Source organism: Salmo salar, chromosome ssa15, assembly GCF_905237065.1.
Source record: "Salmo salar chromosome ssa15, Ssal_v3.1, whole genome shotgun sequence".
Classification (NCBI taxonomy): Eukaryota; Metazoa; Chordata; class Actinopteri; order Salmoniformes; family Salmonidae; genus Salmo; species Salmo salar.
Window position 1 is genome coordinate 49,282,238 of NC_059456.1, and position 21,419 is coordinate 49,303,656.

Genomic DNA, 21,419 nt, shown 5'->3' on the forward strand with positions numbered 1-21,419 from the left:
AGACTAGACGTCATGTTGGGGAGATCTAAAATCGAAAATACTATGTAAATAATCCATTACCTTTGATTCTCTTCATCAGATGTCACTTCCAGGTATCACAGGTCCATAACGAATGTAGTTTTGTTCAAAAAAGCTCATCATTTATGTCCAAAAATCTCCGTCTTGTTAGCACATGATCTAAGCCAGCCGGACTTCTCGTCATGAACGAGGGGAAAAAATATATTTCCGTTCGTTCAAACATGTCAAACGTTGTATAGCATAAATCATTAGGGCCTTTTTTAACCAGAACATGAATAATATTCAAGGTGGACGAATGCATACTCTTTTATAACGTATTGGAACGAGGGTACCCAACATGAACTCGCGCGCCAGGTGTCTAATGGGACATCATCGTTCCATGGCTCTTGTTCGGTCAGATCTCCATCCAAAAGACTCAAAACACTTTGTAAAGGCTGGTGACATCTAGTGGAAGCAATAGGAAGTGCCAAAATATTCCTAAACCCCTGTGTTTTTCAATGGGATAGGTTTAAAGTCAATACAACACATCAGGTATCCACTTCCTGTCAGAAAATGTCTCAGGGTTTTGGCCGGCCAAATGAGTTCTGTTATACTCACAGACACCATTCAAACAGTTTTAGAAACTTTAGAGTGTTTTCTATCCATATATAATAAGTATATGCATATTCTAGTTACTGGGTAGGATTAGTAACCAGATTAAATCGGGTACATTTTTTTTATCCAGACGTGCAAATGCTGCCCCCTAGCCCTAACAGGTTTTAAGCTATTAGATATCAGACTGTCAGTTTGGAAAGTGGAGCTGATTGCATATGTAACCAACCAGATTTCAAACCCGGGTCTCCTGTGGATCCCAGTCCTGTGTTACCCCGCTAAACTAAAGCCAGGGCATTTGCTCTGAGAGTTAGAGCAAGTCTTCAGGTCTCAGGCAAGGTTAGTTAACACTCAAGCATGGTTTGCCAAACCACCTCCGTTGTACTCTACCACTGGACTGTCATGGCCTCTCCTCCTCTGCCCTTGTTTATTTGCCCTTCAACCGCATCCACACACCTATCCCACCATCCTTCACACCCTGAGCTACATCCTGTTGCTCGCCACTCCGAAGCTCCATCTGGCGTGCCGGCTTCCTGCCGGGTAGACTGGCCGACTGGCACAGAGTGTGAGGGCTGCTCAGGGCATGGTGGGCATCATGTGCCCCGCCCCCCCATGGTACCTCTCTCATTGTGGCACTGTCATGATGATTCACCATGCAGAAGCGTCATCAGCGGTAAGCTATACAGCAGTCATATGTTACGCAACTGTCTGCTTTAGGAAATCACATTGGAAAATTTGATGGATCCTTATGCGGAATCCCCCCTGAGAATTTATCTTTTCAAAATGCAACTAAAGGATCACTAATAAACAGACTCTCAAGAGACTCTATACCACCAAAGATTGCTGCAATTTTGAACGTAATGCTATCATCTTTACCCATTTGATGTAGTCTATTTTTTATGGTCTGATGAATGTCTTTGTATGTGTGCCCAGCACTCTGTAGATGCAGTGAATGCTGGGGTCAGCCCGATAGGAGACACATCCTATAACTCCAGTCACTGGGACCTGGGCAGTGCCTTTTTCTTCGCTGGAACCGTCATCACAACCATAGGTAATGGTTTTAGTATTGGATTAGTACTACACACACCTGTTACAGTACTACATTGGTCACTATTATCGAAACTCCATTGAGGCCTATGTGATCTGTCACATCTGTGGTTACTCTCACTGTTGCTTGTTATTCTTTACCATCCATTCAACCCTTTATTTACAATGGTCCTTTCAGGAATAGGCCATTGTTCGTTGACCAAAGTTTTTTGCAGGGTAGAAAGTGAAGTGCTCCATTGAAACCAATTGAAAAAATATTTCTTAAGTGTGACCTGTAGACTAAAACCACTGTACACCTACACGGTAAAACAATATTATTTGATTTGGGATACTCAGAAAAACATTGCTAGAGTATTGTCATTGTCATCTGCCCTGATTTGAAAAGACGGGACAGTTTATTAGCTACCCACGTTAGCTGGTAGAACGTTCAGCTGTGAATCAGGTCTATACCTGCAAACTGCATTTGAAGGTTTCTTACATGAGATAGATATGGGATTGGTATGTGAGTGTGAGTCATCTGTCAGATGAAATGAAGTGAGCTGCTCCACTCCTAGGAATAAGGGGGTGCTGAGAATGTTTTGTTGATACTCTACAGACGGCTATATCGGTCCGCTAATACAGGACTAGTAAAGGCCCAGTGAACTACTTTTTTCAGGGGGTGCTGCAGCAACCTCATCACTCCTACTTTCCACAGCTATGGTAGTTACTGTAACAGGCGGTGTAGCTGTAGTTCAAGTCAAGTGCAAGGGCTAATGAAACATTCTGCCATTTCACCTGAGGTAATGCCTTTTTACATTGACTAGAGACAATCAAGACTTTAGGAGCCAGTTTCCCAGACCCAAACTAAAAAGCATGCTAAATGGACAATATCTATTAAAAGTGCTTTTTAGTCCAGAAATGTGTTTTATTAATCTGTGTCTGAGAAACTGGCATTATAGTTTCTGTGTTATCTGTGTTGAAATCACATTATCAATCATAGCATTGTCTTCAACAGAACCTTCTAAACCACTCTTGACTACTGAATGTCTTCAATTTGATGGATGGTGGAAGGAGGCATTTTACTTCCAATTCATTGGCATATTTGTGATTATATTAGAACCCGACTAGCACCTCTGTGATTCCAAATGGAAACTGACACTGCAAGCAGTGGAAAAAAGGGACAGAAGCTTAGCTAGCAGACAGTATGTTAGCCTTTTGTAGATAGCAGCATGTGTATAAGTCTATGGAGGAAAGGAGATGGAATTGCTATTGCATAAACCCACTGCGGTTGTGTCTGCCATTGATAAGAAAGAGATTCAAGTCTCATCACATCCAGAAAACATGCCCTTCTCTTTCTCGGTTTCTTTCACAGGATATGGTAACATTGCTCCCAGCACTGAGGGCGGGAAGATTTTCTGTATCCTATATGCAATATTTGGCATCCCTCTGTTTGGGTTCCTGCTAGCCGGTGTGGGGGACCAGCTAGGGACCATATTCGTGAAAAGCATCGCCAAGGTGGAGAAAATGTTCAGGGTAAGTTCACAGCATACAGTAATCCACAACAACATGACAAAAATAAAAAATAATGATGTTTTAATGTATTATGAAAACAGTTATAAATGATTGCTTCTATCGTCACAATGACTTTAAATGTGAGGTATTGATAGGCTGGAGAGTAGAGAGACATGGGTTTTTACCCAGTTGAAAGCAGTGGTGTAGCCAGAAATTAGTTGGTGGGTGGGCCTGCAGCAGCTAACTTCCTGCAATTTTACACATTTTGCCATGGGGCAAAGAGAAACGTGCAGTTTTATAGCTGATCTTATGCTATTCAACACAGCTCATTAAAGTAAAAAAAATATAGATGTGTTGACTGTGATAAAGGCACTTGATTATGAGCTGTCTTGTGTGCTAAATGAACAAATTAAGTGGACAGTGGAATGGTGTGTGTAGCCATAGAAACACAGTGACATGCCTCAATGCAGTCATATTCGTGGCTTTTTGGGGTGTGGCTTTCAGTTAGTTCTTCTTGGCAACCCATCCTGTGAGAGTGAATGTCATTCCAATTCATCTGTTCTGTTATATTTAATCAAATCTGACTAATCCAGTGCACTGCTTGCTATGAATTATATCTGATGGTGTTTGCATGTTTAGGTAAAAATACACAATGTCGCGTTTGGAACACTGACACTGTATGTAAAGGGCATAAAAAATAAATAATAATAACAACTTTTTTTTTTCTCAATCTGAGTGGGTAGGCCTGGCTCCCCATCCTTGCCTATGCCCCCAGGTTGAAAGTGAAAGTGTTCAGTACTGAGTGAGGTGTAATCATCTCCTAATGATATGTGGGCTCTACATTATGGGTTGTCAATGAGCAGGGGGTATTGGCTGTTGTGCTTTATTCTGATTGGCCCAACAGTTACCCTCCGCTCTGTTCTGGCCTGTGGTGTATTACAGTGTGTTTACATTTCTCAGAACAGGAACACCTAGTGTGAGAGCTGTACTGAGTGAGCTGTGCCTCTGTGACAGCCCACAGTCACAATCACCATTATGCCTCGTTTGAGCTAATCATGCATCTTATGCATCTTTAGCTTATCACCAGGCGGTGTCAGAGTGTGGAAATACTGTCGATGCCACCTTGTCAGAGTCATGAATCTCATCATGCGAACGCAGTAGTGACGCCACCACAGAACGACAACACACTGTATGCACTCTGGTAGAATGGCCTTGGCCTTATGGCCTGTGTGTGTGCCTGTTCTTCTGTGTGTGTGTGTGTGTGTGCGCTGTGTTTGTTTGTGTGTGTGCATATGTGTGTCTTCTCCTCTCCCAGCATAAACAGAACCAGATCAGCCAGACCAAGATCCGAGTGGCCTCCACGTTACTCTTCATCCTGGCGGGTTGTATCCTCTTTGTCACCATTCCAGCGGTCATCTTCAAACACATAGAAGGCTGGACTGGACTGGAGGCCATCTACTTTGTTGTCATCACTCTGACAACTATTGGAATAGGAGACTATGTGGCAGGTGAGAGCCAGATTAATTATTAGTTCATGTTTCTGTTGTGAATAATTCCATAATGAGATGATAATCTGAAAGTGATTCTTACTTAAATAACAGCCGTTTTGAGTCAGTTTTCTACACTAATACATCATAAAGGCTCATACAGTACATGCTAATAACAACTAATAACAACTTGCCTTTGTTATTTTACTGCTGCTGTTCAATTATTTGTTACTTTTATTTTCACATTTTCACTTATCTATTTTTTACTTAAGAAAAATAAGTGTTAACTGCATTGTTGGTTAAGGGCTTGTAAGTAAGTATTTCACTGTAAGGTCAACAGTTGTTGTATTCAACGCATGTGACAAATCAAATTTGATTTGATTTAATACATCCTTTTAATTAAAGTCTTACCAAAATTGTCGTTATAACAACTGTTGCGGCCATTCATTTTGCTCCAAACTTGGTTATGGTTGGAGGCAATGACGTCATGCACCCAAAAAATCTGAGGGGGCACAACATACGTCAATAATTATTCTTAATTCTGTGTAAAATATATATTTTTAAATTCTGCATATCTAAGCATACCTCTTGAACTCTGTATTCTCATGGTGGTTCGTTTTATAAATAAACTAAATATGCTTCTCTGGATCTCTGCTAAAATCTGTGTAAAAGAATGTGTCTTATTCAGTACATTTACCGTAATTTCCGGACTATAAGCCGCAACTTTTTTTCCCAGGCTTTGAACGTCGCGGCTTAAACAATGACGCGGCTAATATATGGATTTTTCCAGTTGTCAAATTTATTTTCCCAAAAAAACACATTCTGTGACGTGCTAATTTTTTTGGGCGGCATGAAGCTTTCATTAGACTAATGAAATTGCCGAACGGGTTAAGGTCAAACAACTATTTTTGTTTACTGTTTAGATTAAATCGAGCGCTCTCAAACTTCCCATCATTCTGATTATGGTAGTCATTTTGTCACCCTGATTCCTGGGGGTACAACAAAGTATTTGCAGCCACTCGACATCAGTGTAAATCGTGCATTTAAGGTGGCGCTCCGTGTTCAGCGGGAGGCTTGGATGACAAGTGGGGAGAAATCCTTCACTAAAACGGGCCGCATGCGAAGAGCAACTTATGGTCAAGTCTGCCAGTGGGTCCAGACAGCGTGGAGCATTGTCAAAAAATCCACTATCATCAACGGGTTTCGATAGGCTGGACTGCTGCATGTTGAAGAGGGCTCAGCGTGGGATTTGCCTCCGGATGAAAATGACGAGTGCGACAATGAAAACGATCCAATATCGGATGAAGCAATTCTGAGGCTATTCAACTCCCGACACCGAAGGAGATGGTTTCAGTGGTTTCAGTGCACAGGAGAAGGAAGATGGTGACCAATTACTTTCTTGGTAGGCTACTGTTTACTGCTAATTTTGTATTTTTTGTTACAAGCCGTGTTTCGTTAAAGCCTATTTATTTTTGTTACAAGCCGTGCTTCGTTAAAGCCTATTTATTTTTGTTACAAGCCGTGTTTCGTTAAAGCCTATTTATTTTTGTTACAAGCCGTGTTTCGTTAAAGCCTGTGTAAAGTTCATTTGTTTCAATGTACCGGTAGGCACCTGCGGCTTATAGACATGTGCGGCTTATTTATGTTCAAAATAATAATTTGTAAAAAATTCAGTGGGTGCGGCTTATATTCAGGTGCGCTTAATAGTCCGGAAATTACGGTAGTTATTGCTTGCTTTTCTAAAGTCTATCAACCTTGCCAGCAGGCATGCCAGCTAAGCTACAGTAGTTGGACAAGCTAGCTACTCTAACTTGATTGATAGCTTGAAATGGCTTCTTGGTAGCTTGGAAACCTATCTAGGCTAGCTAAAGCCAACTTTATAAAATTGCTAGGTGGCTAATAGTATTACAGATAAAAATCCACAAATATTTTAAAAAAATATATATAATTTTATTTTTTAAACAGTACAAATCTGTGCCCCCTATGGGCATGACATTTCTGGTTGGAGGACCTACTTTTCAAACATTTTCCTACCACAACTTTGCACCTTGTGCTGTGCCATTATTACAAGGGCTCAAGATTCCTCATTAATGGAGGGTGCTGATATTGAGACATGCAGTTGTTTCTTGTCTTAGATGTCGACGTTTAAAAAAAAAAAAGGTAGTTGTATCAGGAGGCTCTCATAGCTTGATCTCACTGACCAAGCTGCTGCAACACTGGAAAGATTATTTATTTCCCAATCACTCTTTGACATACAAGCACTTGTCTGAGAAAATTAGCTTTGTTCGTTTCTGTTCAATGGATTTTAGCCCATCAGCTTAAGATATTCAGGTAGAAAATGGGCCAATAGAATCAGTGTTTATCAGGGTCATGTTTAATAGTCACCAAACGGAAGAAAATGGACTGATACAGGGAGGGATTACCTGCACTTATCCAATAAGAAACACATTTTTGTTTACCATTTAAAAATGTTTTTCTATGGTTAGCTCTTCTGAACACGACCCATGTATCTCATCATGCTGAATGTTTCATTGTTTGTTTACATTCAATAGGAGGGGACCGGAGGGTCGTGTATCGTAATTGGTATAGACCACTGGTGTGGTTCTGGATTCTGGTGGGATTGGCCTATTTCGCTGCTGTACTGAGCATGATTGGTGACTGGCTGAGGGTCCTGTCCAAGAAGACAAAAGAGGAGGTAAGATAATTTACTTGTAGGTGACATTATATGACCATACTACTATGCTATAGAGCTGTAATGGTATAGTTGAACACTACATGGGCTTAGTATTTTGTCAAATGTCCCATTAGAAGAACATTAATTCTTCAGGATTGGTGGGTCCCCTGCGGGACGGTTGAGCTAACGTAGGCATATGCAATTAGCAGGAGGTTGTAAGTAACAAGAACATTTCCCAGAACATAGACATATCCGATATTGGCAGAAAGCTTAAATTATTGTTAATCTAACTGCAATGCCCAATTTACAGTAGCTATTACAGTGAAATAATACCATGCTATTGTCTGAGGAGAGGGCACAGTTTTGAACATGAAAAGTTATTAATAAACAAATTAGGCACATTTGTCCTGTCTTGATACAAAACTTTGAACAGAAATACAATGGTTCATTGGATCAGTCTAAACCGGTGCATATACACTGCTGCCATCTAGTGGCCAAAATCTAAATTGCACCTGCGCTGGAATAATACCTTATGTCACATTCTTCTTCGTCAGAGGATAAGGAAAAATCATTGTGGGACCAAAACGCAGCGGGATCATGTGTACTCATCTTCTTTATTTAGGAAAAGAAGGGAAACCAAAATAAACACGTACACAAAACACAATGACGCATAACAGGCTGGTAAGGCAACTAAGCTATACCTAGCATAATCTCCCACAAACTCCAAACACAAACACATACCTAATTATAGGACTCTCAATCAGAGGCAACTAGGAAACACCTGCCTCCAATTGAGAGTCCAACACCCAATACCTAAACATAGAAATACTAAACTAGAAAGAACATAGAAATACAAAAACATAGAACATAACCCAAAACCCGGAAATAATAAATCAAACACCCTTCTAAACAAACCACCACCCCGAACCACATAAAACAAATACCCTCTGCCACGTCCTGACCAAACTACAATAACAAATAACCCCTATTACTGGTCAGGACATGACACCTTATGGCCTTTCTCTTGCATTTCAAAGATGAATGTTAAAAAAAATAACAAAAAACATTTGTTTCCTTTCACATTTCCACAAACTTCAAAGTGTTTGCTTTCAAATGGTACCAAGAAAATGCATATCCTTTCTTCAGGGCAGTTAGAGTTGTCATTTTAGCCCAAAATTGAAAAAAAGGGTCCAATCCTTAAGAGTTTTAAAGGGTTAAAATAGACATTCAAATGGTTAAAACATGAAAATAGTTGTTGTTTGCTTTCTTACCTTGAAAGGAGAGACTGCAATCAATGCTTTCATTTTGTTTACCTAGCTACTGCCACCAATTCTGTAATTTGGATTAACTATCCAATTGCGTTATAGTATTTTATGGTGTGGAATGACCTTGTTTTTATTTTCCCGTGCTCTAGGTCGGAGAGATCAAGGCCCACGCGGCCGAGTGGAAGGCCAACGTGCGCGCCGAGTTCCGGGAGACGCGGCGACGCCTGAGTGTGGAGGTCAGCGACAAGCTCCAGCGGACCGCCACCATCCGCAGCATGGAGCGCCGCCAGCTGGGCCTGGACCAGTGGGCCGTCTCCACGGACATGCTCTCCCCGGAACGCCGTGCCGCCTTCAACAGCCTGGACACCAACCCCTACAAGACCTCATCTCAGGAGAGCATCGACATGAAACTCAACAATCTGCGTCTAAGGGGGGCAGAGTGTGATCCGCGCCGGTCCGAAAGTGTGGCATCCTCAGACGACAACATCTTTAATCGCCTGGGTTCCGTCACCAAGCTGGCCAAGAGAAACAAGAACCGCGAGCTGAAGAAGAATATCCCAGATGAGCTACAATGCAGGCCCTTTAGTACTCCGCCTATGGAGATGGGGAAGAGGAAGGAGGAAGAGGAGGAAGAGGAGGAGGAGGAGGAAGATGAGGGGTTAGACAAAAAGTTCAACACCAGCATGTCCGATTTGCCGCTGTTCGTCGAAGTGTCCAAGCCCCAGAATGGTTTCACAGTACCATTCATACCACTACAGACCAAAGAAAAAAAGACTGAGGGGGAAACACTTCAACTTGAAGAAAAGGAGCTGCGTATCCAGATGGATCCTTAAAAATGTTGGTTGTTCCTCTGAGGTAAAGGATGTTTTAAACGTCACCACCGTATGTGCCTTACATCTCTGTCACGCCTTTGTGTGCTTGATATTGGGGGAACCGTTGTGTCCCTGTGTGCTATGTAATGTTATTCAATATTCACTGTGCCCTAATAACCTGAAGGAAAGACATTAACATCATACGTTTCTACAGTCACCTGGTAAAACATTTTTAGATTGGAGGTTCTTGTGGTACAGAACAACCAAAATGATGGGGTTTATTTTGAGTGAAAGAGAAGATGGCTGCTATTCAGAAGAGTCGATAATAAAGCAAGTAAGATACTTTGATGTGTCTGTGACTTGTATGTACGTAGTAGACTTCGACGAGACGGTGCTGGTCCTAAATACATATCTGAGGTCATTTTAGGACAAGAGAACTGAGCTGCTGAGAGCAACAACTGAATAAGAGCAACAACTGGAGAGTCACCTGGATTTGGTTATTGTGAAATGTACGACTTTGTTCTCATTCCGTCACGACACATAAACTCTGAAAATTGACGAAAAAAGTTATAAAAAACAACCGCAATGTTGTCTGTGCATGGTCCTTGAGCTAAACTGTCTAGAAAGTGTGTGATTACGCTATTAAGTTCATGAACTTTCATTAACACAATCTCAGGGCTTGTGGTCCTAATGTTGTCGTTGAAATATTTCTAAAGTATACTGCATTCACACTTTGTAGCATTAGAGGAGCTTTGGTTGCACTTAGAATTGCTTTTCTGAAGATGACAGCTTATGACAATGGAACGGAAGGTAAGCCATAATGCAGGAAGGAAAAATGGCCCTAATTGCTTAGACAGGATACTGTCAAATTTGGGAGACGGAGCGTTTTTTGGCGCAAACTTGTATGATACATCGATACAATGATTTGCTTGAATACAGTGTGTTACTGTTAGCTGACATCTTTGTTATACTTGATTTAAGTGTACCATGTAACGTCTGTGAAGTACATTTATATGTTCATATTACAGAAGAGAGATGATGACACTGAGAACGTGCATGAGTCAAACGTGCACTTTGCGTCTTGACTGTGGTTTACTAATTGTATTACAATAATGTCATTACAAACCCTTTAAGGTGCATGGGTTAAATAACAATACCTCTACGAATCTCTCAATCTCTCTCGCTCTCTCTCTCACACGCACACACACACACACACACACGTATATCCACACCAAAAATGTTATGTATGTACGTCTTCCCATTATTTGTGTTTGCATTGATATGGGTGCAGCATTAGCCTAGTGTGAATGCAGCTATGAACTTTCAATCTATGTTTGTTATAAAAAACGCTACAAAGAAATGCAACATTTAAAGCTTAAATAAGATATCGAACTAAAAAGCATGATAGTTTCCAAATATATTATCATGCTATTTGGTATTAGTTGTATACCACCACATGCTTCACAAGACGATGCTTAGCCTAGCGTTTTGTAACTGCCCATGTTGAGGTAGAATGGGCAACACCTGCTCAGTATTTGGATGTTGTTCACAGTATTACTTGTGCCACCATTACATTAAATGTAGTGAGTGCCTTTTGGAAATAAATATCACTGCTATTGGAAGTTGCTTGTTTCCCCTCTGAGTGCAGAGTTATTGTGTTGCCAACATCTCTATTTCTCAGTCTCTACCTTAGAGGTTTTCATCAAGCCGGAAAAAGGATGTCTCCGGCAGTGTATCGCTTTCGCTCTCATCGGCAATGACCTTGTTGTCGCTGAAACAAACCATACACTTTTGCAGTCATTTTTATCTGTGTCCGTCTCAAGAGACTGTCTGTTTCACCTCCAGGGCTGTTTCCTGCTCTAACATCCTGTATAGACACTAAAATATAAAATCCACACTCTTTTATACTGATCAACACCTTCCGTCCCAGTGAGAAGGTGCGATTGTTCCTCTTAAACTGGAGGATAGAGTCTTGTAGAATAGCATCTTTGAAGGTAAAAATAGCTCTAGCAAAAATAAAACATCAGGCTACGTTATTCTTGATTGATAGATTACATTTTGCCAGTTAAAAATACATATACACACACAGCACATACATTTAAACATGACAGGGATAACACAAAGTCTGACTTATTTCCATTGTGGGCTCTAAAAATAAAATGTAATTACAAGAGCAATCTCAAAGATTCTTTACAAGAGCTAAAACAAGAATCAAGTAAATTGATAGTTTATGGGCTGCATGGACAAAGATCTTCCACGGAGGTGTAAGTCCAGATGTTATCTGACTCGGACTGTCTCCACTTCACTATCTGAGCACACAGTCGTCTGCCTCACAGTCCTGCTCGTCAGCAGGCACAGATGGAGCAGGCTTGTGCAAGGGGGTGGGTGGTCACCTCCAGCAGGGGGAAAGACAGGAGGACAGGTCAGGAGCAGTTGTTCAGGGAACCCCATCCCCTGTCCCTCTCTGTAGACTCTGTGATAAACCGCTCCCAAAACGTCCTGTAGAACCCACAATGGTGATGGAAATCGTCACTCCAGCGTCAAAAGCTTACTGAACATCAATAACAGGAATAGTCCACCGTGGAGTAACCGCTTGAGAGATAATCTCACTTTCAACATTCCTCTGCCATATCCAAGGCGCTGACTGCCACTTATTCTTAATTCAAGTAAAAAGAATAGCAAGGTAGCTAGCTAGCTGGTAGCTAGCCTTTCAGCTTTTTTTGTGAACCAACTGACTTGCAGATTGTCGATCGATATATACTGTGCATTCGGAAAGTTTTCAGACCCCTTGACGTTTTCCACATTTTGTTACGTTGCAGCCTTATTCTAAGATGTATTAAATACATGTTTTTCCTCATCAATCTACATACAATACCCCATAATGACAAAGCGAAAACAGGTTTTTAGAAAGTTAACACATTTGAAAAAAAAATGTAAGTATTCAGACCCTTTGCTATGAGACTTGAAATTGAGCTCAAGTGCATCTTATTTCCATTTATCATCCTTGAGATGTTTCTACAACTTGATTGGAGTCCACTTGTGGTAAATTCAATTGAGTAGACATGATTTGAAATGGCAAAAACCAAGCCCTGAGGCCAAAGGAATTGTCCGTAGAGCTTAGAGACAGGATTGTGTCGAGGCACAGGGGAAGGGTACCAAAAAATGTCTGCAGAATTGAAGGTCCCCAAGAAAACAGTGGCCTTGATCATTCTTAAATGGACGAAGTTTGGAACCACCAACACTCTTCCTAGAGCTGGCCGGCCGGCAAAATTTAGCAATTGGGGGAGAAAGGCCTTGGTCAGGGAGGTGACCAAGAATCTGATGTTCACTCTGACAGAGCTCCAGAGTTCCTCTGTGGAGATGGGAGAACATTCCAGAAGGACAACCATCTCTGCAGCACTCCACCAATCAGGCCTTCATGGTAGAGTGGCTGGACGGAATCCACTCCTCAGTAAAAGGCACATGACAGTCTGTTTAGAGTTTGCCAAAAGGCATCTGAAGGACTCTCAGACCATGAGAAGCAAGATTCTCTGGTCTGATGAAACCAAGGTGAACTCTTTGGCCTGAATGCCAAGAGTTCTGAACGTCACATGCTAATGTAAAAAGCTGGTTTTTGATATAAATATGAACTTGATTGAACAAAACATGCATGCATTGTATAACATAATGTCCTAGGGTTGTCATCTGATGAAGATCATCAAAGGTTAGTGCTGCATTTAGCTGTGGTTTTGTTTTTTGTGACATTATATGCTAGCTTGAAAAATGGGTGTCTGATTATTTCTGGCTTGGTACTCTGCTGACATAATCGAATGTTTTGCTTTCACTGTAAAGCCTTTTTGAAATCGGACAGTGTGGTTAGATAAAGGAGAGTCTTGTCTTTAAAATGCTGTGAAATAGTCATATGTTTGAAAAATTGAAGTTTTTGTATTTTTGAGGAATTTGTAATTCGCGCCACGCCTATCATTGGATATTGGAGCAGGTGTTCTGCTAGCGGAACGTCTAGATGTAAGAGGTTAAAGACAAGACTCTCGTTAATCTAACCACACTGTCCAATTTCAAAAAGGCTTTACAACGAAAGCAAAACATTAGATTATGTCAGCAGAGTACCCAGACAGAAATAATCAGACACCCATTTTTCAAGCTAGCATATAATGTCACAAAAACCCAGAAGACAGCTAAATGCAGCACTAACCTTTGATGATCTTCATCAGATGACACACCTAGGACATTATGTTATACAATACATGCATGTTTTGTTCAATCAAGTTCATATTTATATCAAAAACCAGCTTTTTACATTAGCATGTGACGTTCAGAACTAGCATACCCCCCCGCAAACTTCCGGGGAATTTACTAACAATTTACTAAATTACTCATGATAAACGTTCACAAATAACATAACAATTATTTTAAGAATTATAGATACAGAACTCCTTTGTGCAATCGAGGTGTCCGATATTAAAATAGCTTTTCGGTGAAAGCACATTTTGCAATATTCTCAGTAGATAGCCCAGCCATCACGGCTAGCCATTTAGACACCCACCAAGTTTAGCCCTGACCAAAGTCAGATTTACTATTACAAAAGTTTGATTACCTTTGTTGTCTTCGTCAGAATGCACTCCCAGGACTGCTACTTCAATAACAAATGTTGGTTTGGTCCAAAATAATCCATCGTTATATCCAAATAGCGGCGTTTTGTTCGTGCGTTCCAGACACTATCCGAAATGGTAAATCAGGGTTACGAGCATGGCGCAATTCGTGACAAAAAAAATCTAAATATTCCATTACCGTACTTCGAAGCATGTCAACCGCTGTTTAAAATCCATTTTTATGCCATTTTTCTCGTAAAAAAGCGATAATATTCCGACCGGAATCTCCGTTTAGGTAAACAGAGGAAAGAAAACAAAGCATTCGGTCGACGCGGGCACGCGCCTGAGTCTCACAGTACTGTAACCAGCCACTACCCAAACGCGCTACTTTTTTTCAACCTGAGCCTGCAAAGCCACGATTCAGCTTTTTGCCACCTTCTGAGAGACCATGTAAGCCGTAGGAAGTGTCACGTAACAGCAGAGATCCTTTGTAATGGATAGAGATGGCAAAGAAGGCCAAGAAATGGTCAGACAGGGTACTTCCTGTACAGAATCTTCTCAGGTTTTGACCTGCCATTTCAGTTCTGTTATACTCATAGACACCATTCAAACAGTTTTAGAAACTTTGGAGTGTTTTCTATCCAAAGCCAATAATTATATGCATATTCTAGTTACTGGGCAGGAGTAGTAACCAGATTAAATTGGGTACGTTTTTTATCCAGCCGTGTCAATACTGCCCCCTAGCCCTAACAGGTTAAGCAGAGGGACACGTCTGGCACTGCAGGATTTGAGTCCCTGGCGGCGTAGTGTGTTACTGATGGTAGGCTTTGTTACTTTGGTCCCAGCTCTCTGCAGGTCATTCACTAGGTCCCCCCGTGTGGTTCTGGGATTTTTGCTCACCGTTCTTTTGATCATTTTGACCCCACGGGGTGAGATCTTGCGTGGAGCCCCAGATCGAGGGAGATTATCAGTGGTCTTGTATGTCTTCCATTTCCTAATAATTGCTCCCACAGTTGATTTCTTCAAACCAAGCTGCTTACCTATTGCAGATTCAGTCTTCCCAGCCTGGTGCAGGTCTACAATTTTGTTTCTGGTGTCCTTTGACAGCTCTTTGGTCTTGGCCATAGTGGAGTTTGGAGTGTGACTGTTTGAGGTTGTGGACAGGTGTCTTTTATACTGATAACAAGTTCAAACAGGTGCCATTAATACAGGTAACGAGTGGAGGACAGAGGAGCCTCTTAAAGAAGAAGTTACAGGTCTGTGAGAGCCAGAAATCTTGCTTGTTTGTAGGTAACCAAATACTTATTTTCCACCTTAATTTGCAAATAAATTCATAAAAAATCCTACAATGTGATTTTCTGGATTTTTTTTCCTCATTTTGTCTGTCATTGTTGACGTGTACCTATGATGAAAATTACAGGCCTCTCTCATCTTTTTAAGTGGGAGAACTTGCACAATTGGTGGCTGACTAAATACTTTTTTCCCCCACTGTATGTAAATGTGATATTTCAGTTTTTTGTATTTATAAATGAGCAAAATGTTTATTATGGGGTGTTATGTGTAAATTGTTTAGGAAAAAAACTATTCAATCCTTTTTAGAATAAGGCTGTAACATAACAAAATGTGGAAAAATTCAAGGGTTGTGAATACTTTCCAAATGCACTGTATATATATATATACATATAATCAATACTTATTTAGATAAAATAAAAAAGTTGATTGAATTAAAATGTACAGGAGATCTCTGCTTAGGCTGATGCTAGAACACTATTGCAACTATGTTATATCTTAAAGTAACTGTCCAGTGTTTCCAGATGTATATGACATTTGACTAACTACTTACAATATGAGTGAAATAGTTTTCCTTCCAATTATTATTATTATTTAAGCATGTTTTCTATGTTGGAATGGTGTGGGCTTGTTCCTAACAACAGAATGGTGTGGACGTATAGGATCGCTAAAAATACAAATTCATATAAAATCAATTCAACGTTTATTGGTCACATATACACAGATTTGCAGTTGGTATATCAGCAAAATACTTGTGTTTCTAGCTCCAACAGTTCAGCAATATATAGCAATAAAAATAAAAAAAATACACCCATAATCCAGAAAAATAGAAACATAAGTTATATAGGTTGAGCCATGACTTGAATACAGTATAAGGTTCAGGGCAGAGTACTAGTGGTGACTGTTTAATAGCTAACAGTCTGATGGCCTGGAGATTGAAGCTGTCTTTCAATCTCTCGATCCCAGCTTTGATCCATCTGTACTGTCTTTGCCTTCTAGCCAGCAGCATACTACCCTACATCCCACTGTGGGCTTGCTTCTGAAGTGGGAGACCAGATGCTGCTGGAAGTGGTGTTGGAGGGCCAGTAGGAGGCACCCTTTCCTCTGGTCTAAAAAAATATCCCAATGCCCCAGAGCAGTGATTGGGGACATTGCCCTGTGTAGGGTGCCATCCTTTGGATGGGATGTGAAACGGGTGTCCTGACTCTCTGTGTTCACTAAAGATCTCATGGCACTTATCGTAAGAGAGGGGTGTTATCTCTGGTGTCCCAACTAATTTCCCAATCTGGCCCTCATACCTTCATGATCACCTAATCATCCCCAGTTTACAATTGGCTCATTTTTTATTTATTTAACCAGGCAAGTCAGTTAAAAACAAAGTCTTATTTACAATGACGGCCTACCCCAGCCAAACCCGGACAATGCTGGGCCATTTGTGCGCCGCCCTATGGGATTCCCTATCACGACGAGATGTGATGCAGCCTGGATTTCAACCAGGTACTGCAGAGACATCTCTTGCACTGAGATGCAGTGCCTTAGACCACTGCACCACTCATTCATACCCTCTCCCCTGTAACTATTCCCCAGGTTGTTGCTGTAAATGAGAATGTGTTCTCAGTCAACTTACCTGGTAAAATAAGGGATAAATAAAATAGATGGTAGCGATGTGAACAGACCTTTGCTCGGGTGGCTGAGGTCCTTGATGATCGTCTTGGCAAGTAGACAGCTTATTGGCCAGCTCATCCTCCTCTAGACTGCTGATTGGCCAGCTCATCCTCCTCGGGAGTATGGCATAATACTCTATGAGGAAATAGGAAGCATTTTTTAAACGGTCTGTTTGAGAAAGAAGTTAGAAGTGGGTTTTTTGAAGTGTTTCTTCTCAAATGTATGCTTTGGCCACTAATACAAGTATAGGACGAGTCAACAACATTATTTGAGTATATGAACTTTTAAAGGTTCTGGACAGTTCCTTTAAAGCAGAGGAAAGCTAAATTATTTATCAGAGGAAAGCTAAATTATTTAGCAACTACAGAGTACTCTTTCTCTTACATTAAGGTTGTTTAGAAGCTGTGGAGAAAGATAGGAGATTGAATCAGGAACTTTGGCATTTTATTTCCTATGTGGCACTTTGAACATTGGCCAAATGGCCAATGAGAAAACTACCAAGTGCATGCAGATCAATTGCAGGTTAATTGAAGAGGCTTAGTGCTTATGTACTGTAAGATGGATTGCGCTGCTTGGCTGTCTTTCTCTGCCGGGTCTACAGGGACCCCTCCATAACAGACAGAGTTCTAGTGCCAGTGTTGGCAACTGTGTGTTATTGAGCCATGAAAAGCTCACAGGAGCTGGAACCTGTCAGTGTTATTGACATCAATGACCTCTATTGTCTCGAGTTGGAATGAATTGACCTCCAGATAGAGATATTTTTTTGTTGCTTGCCTGATACTGGTCAGGTAGATCAACTCATATACAGCTTGAGTGAGCAAATTATGAAGCATTTAAAAGTGACATTCTTAAAAAATATATCTGTAAACACTACAGTTCAAAAGTTTGGGGTCACTTAGAAATGTCCTAGTTTTTGAAAGAAAAGCACATTTTTTGTCCATTGAAATAATATCAAATTGATCAGAAATACAGTGTAGACATTGTTAATGTTGTAAATGATTATTGTAGCTGGAAACGGCTGATTTTGAATGGAATATCTATATAGGCTTACAGAGGCCCATTATCAGAAACCATCACTCCTGTGTTCCAATGGCACGTTGTTAGTTAATCCAAGTTTTTAATTTTAAAAGGCTAATCGATCATTAGAAAACCCTTTTGCAATTATGTTAGCACAGCTGAAAACTGTTGTCCTGATTAAAGAAGCAATAAAACTGGCTTTCTTGAGACTAGTTGAGTATCTGAAGCATCAGCATTTGTGGGTTCGATTACAGGATCACAATGGCCAGAAACAAAGAACGTTCTTCTGAAACTCGTCAGTCTATTCTTGTCATGAGAAATGAAGGCTATTGCATGCGAGAAATTGCCAAGAAACTGAAGATCTCGTACAATGCTGTGTACTACTCCCTTCATAGAACAGCGCAAACTGGCTCTAACCAGAATAGAAAGAGGAGTGGGAAGCCCCAGTGCACAACTGAGCAAGCGGACAAGTAAATTAGAGTGTCTAGTTTGAGAAACAGACGCCTCACAAGTCCTCAACTGGCAGCTTCATTAAATAGTACCCACAAAACACCAGTCTCAATGTCAACAGTGAAGAGGCGACCCCGGGATGCTGGCCTTCTGGGTGGAGTTGCAAAGAAAAAGCCATATTTCAGATTGGCCAATAAAAAGAAAAGATTAAGATAGGCAAAAGAACACAGACACTGGACAGGGGAACTCTGCCTAGTTGGCCAGCATCCCGGAGTCGCCTCTTCATTGTTGACATTGAGACTGGTGTCTTGCGGGTACTATTTTGCGGGTAGTTTTTGTACCCATTTCAGACAGATCTCACACTGGCAATTCTCAAAGACTCACATCCTCCTATGTCTATCGCAATAAACAGTTATAGAGCTGTGGTAACACCAACACTGTTTCGAAGGGACAGCAGTTGAGAAGGTGGAAAGTTTTAAGTTCCTCGGTGTTCACATCATAGACAAACTGAAATGGTCCACTCACACTGACAGTGTGGTGAAGATGGCGCAACATGACAAAATGCCATCTATTTTGTGAAGTGCACCAATCCCTCCTGCAGCAAAGCACCCCCACAACATGATGCTGCCACCCCCGTGCTTCACGGTTGGGATGGTGTTCTTCGGTGTGCAAGCCTCCCCCTTTATCCTCCAAACATAACAATGGTCATTATGGCCAAACAGTTCTATTTTTCTTTCATCAAACCAGAGGATATTTCTCCATAAAGAATGAATTTTGTCCCCATGTGCAGTTGCAAACTGTAGTCTGGCTTTTTTATGGCGGTTTTGGAGCAGTTGCTTCTTCCTTGCTGAGCAGCCTTTCAGGTTATGCCGATATAGGACTCGTTTAACTGTGGATATAGATACTTTTGTACCTGTTTCCTCCAGCATCTTCACAAGGTCCTTTGCTGTTGTTCTAGGATTGATTTCCACTTTTCACACCAAAGTACGTTCATCTCTAGGAGACAGAACAAGTCTCCTTCCTGAGCGGTATGACGGCTGCATTGTCCCATGGTGTTTATACTTGCGTACTATTTTTTGTACAGATGAACGTGGTACCTTCAGGCATTTGGAAATTGCTCCCAAGGATGAACCAGACTTGTGAAGGTCTACAATTTCTTTTCTGACGTCTTGGCTGATTTATTTTGATTTTCCCATGATGTCAAGCAAAGAGGCACCGAGTTTGAAGGTAGGCCTTGAAATACATCCACAGGTACACCTCCAATTGACTCAAATGATGTCAATTAGCCTATCAGAAGCTTCTAAAGCCATGACATCATTTTCTGAAATGTTCCAAGATGTTTAAAGGCACAGTCAACTTAGTGTATGTAAACTTCTGACCCACTGGAATTGTGATACACTGAATTATAAGTGAAATAATCTGTCTGTAAACAATTGTTGGAAAAATTACTTGTGTCATGCACAAAGTAGATGTCCTAACCGACTTGCCAAAACTATAGTTTGTTATCAAGAAATTTGTGTAGTGGTTGAAAAACTAGTTTTAATGACTCCAACCTAAGCGTATGTCAACTTCTGACTTCAACTGTATGTTTTGTACAGTATGACAAACCATCAAACCTATCACATTTTCTATTAGATTAAAGGTGACAGATTCCACCCTATCTCTAACATGGAATATAAATGATATATCTGTACAGGTATTACTGTGTTTCATTACAGACCTGTCATTGCCTTGTCTTCAGCCACAGGAACACAGATGGGTAGTTTACCGCAACATACATGACAAATGGAGGAAAATCACAGGTCATTAAAGGAGACGTGTTGTTGAATAAACCACAAAATCCCCAGCCAGCTAAGGACAAATCCGTACAGGCAATCAAATCGAATAGAATATTTGTCATCAGTAGGAGAATTGGAAGTGTTGCCGAACTTCAAAACACTACCTAAAACAGTCCTCTCGCAGGCTCACTGGCCACAGTGTCAGTCTATCTGTGACTACTATAAATGTCCTGTAAGTCAACGACCGTGACTTCCTGGGTGTTCTCCTGGGTTCCCCTGAGTACCACGCAGAGATATTGCCTTGGCAGTGTGTCTGAATTCCCACCCCACCTGTCACAGTGATCTAAGGAGGACAAGCAATGATGCAGGTTCTCTGAGGACAGAGGGAATGTCACTGAACATTAAACACACACAGGGACACAAACACGCCAACGCACGTATTTACATACTTGCATGCACACAAACAAACACACTCAAAGACCCAAGCCACTGAGCACAGAGGTCAATTCAAGTTAGTTCTACGTGATTTCATTGAAATGATGTGGAAACAATGTTGATTCAACCAGTGTGTGCACAGTGGGAACCCATTCAGTGTTAATGATTTATAGAGGCTCAGCTATTCAGGGTATAACTTTCAGGCCAGGCTTCTATACTTCTGTTTTGGTTTGACACAAACTTCTACTGTAACTGATATCCCCAGTCTGTGATGACTTGAGCTCCCTTACCCTTCATATCGTCTCCCTCAGTCACTCTGGTCAGTGCCAGTCAGGCAGACGGAAGACCAGCTGTGTTATTCTGCAGTGCCATATGGTCACCTCAGGCCTTCTCCTTCACTGATGCCCCAAGTCTCATAGTGATGAATGAGTCATGATCTTTACAAGCTTGGCCTGGGGTATTTTCCTTCTATCAAACTCCAGGATATCTGTCAGTAGGGGAACAGCCATAGAATCACAATTGCCTTTGCCAGTCATGAGTGTAGCCAACTCTGACAGTGTTATGATAGCACTGCGGCAGTTAAAGATTGGTCATGTGACTAACTGGGAAAATGTTTCAAGGATCAGTCTGCTGAGAGTCACATTGACTTTGCCGCTTAAGCCCGTAGCTTGAACTGTGCCTTACCTCAACAACGGTGTATGTTCTACAGCGTTACCCTCTAACAGGGACACAATGCATTGATTCTATTTGATTCTATTTGAATTGATTTTGATTTAGTAGAGGACTACATGGGGTACAGTTTGAAGAGGA

General features: G+C 41.1%; 1 protein-coding gene and 1 long non-coding RNA gene across 4 annotated transcripts in view; one reads left to right on the plus strand and one right to left on the minus strand.

Moving 5' to 3' along the window:
* LOC106571642 (potassium channel subfamily K member 10) overlaps positions 1 to 11,007 on the plus strand; it is a 29,796-nt gene extending 18,789 nt beyond the window's left edge. The window contains exons 3-7 of the mRNA XM_014144950.2: positions 1,543 to 1,660; positions 3,008 to 3,168; positions 4,463 to 4,655; positions 7,187 to 7,329; positions 8,723 to 11,007. Coding sequence (XP_014000425.2) covers positions 1,543 to 1,660; positions 3,008 to 3,168; positions 4,463 to 4,655; positions 7,187 to 7,329; positions 8,723 to 9,406 — 1,299 coding nt within the window. The 3' untranslated portion in view covers positions 9,407 to 11,007. The remainder of the gene's footprint in view (positions 1 to 1,542; positions 1,661 to 3,007; positions 3,169 to 4,462; positions 4,656 to 7,186; positions 7,330 to 8,722) is intronic.
* On the minus strand, positions 7,078 to 20,563 carry LOC106571643 (uncharacterized). Of its 3 annotated transcripts, XR_001320963.2 has the most exons (4): positions 20,117 to 20,563; positions 16,941 to 17,064; positions 7,838 to 7,920; positions 7,078 to 7,305 (listed from the first exon to the last, which is right to left on the minus strand). It is a non-coding gene; the product is annotated as an uncharacterized lncRNA (long non-coding RNA). The 3 variants fall into 3 exon arrangements; XR_001320964.2 differs by lacking the exon at positions 7,838 to 7,920 and having other exon boundaries at positions 7,123 to 7,305; positions 20,117 to 20,561; XR_006759195.1 differs by lacking the exons at positions 7,078 to 7,305; positions 7,838 to 7,920 and adding an exon at positions 11,425 to 11,884 and having other exon boundaries at positions 20,117 to 20,556.
* Between the last annotated feature and the right edge of the window lie 856 nt (positions 20,564 to 21,419).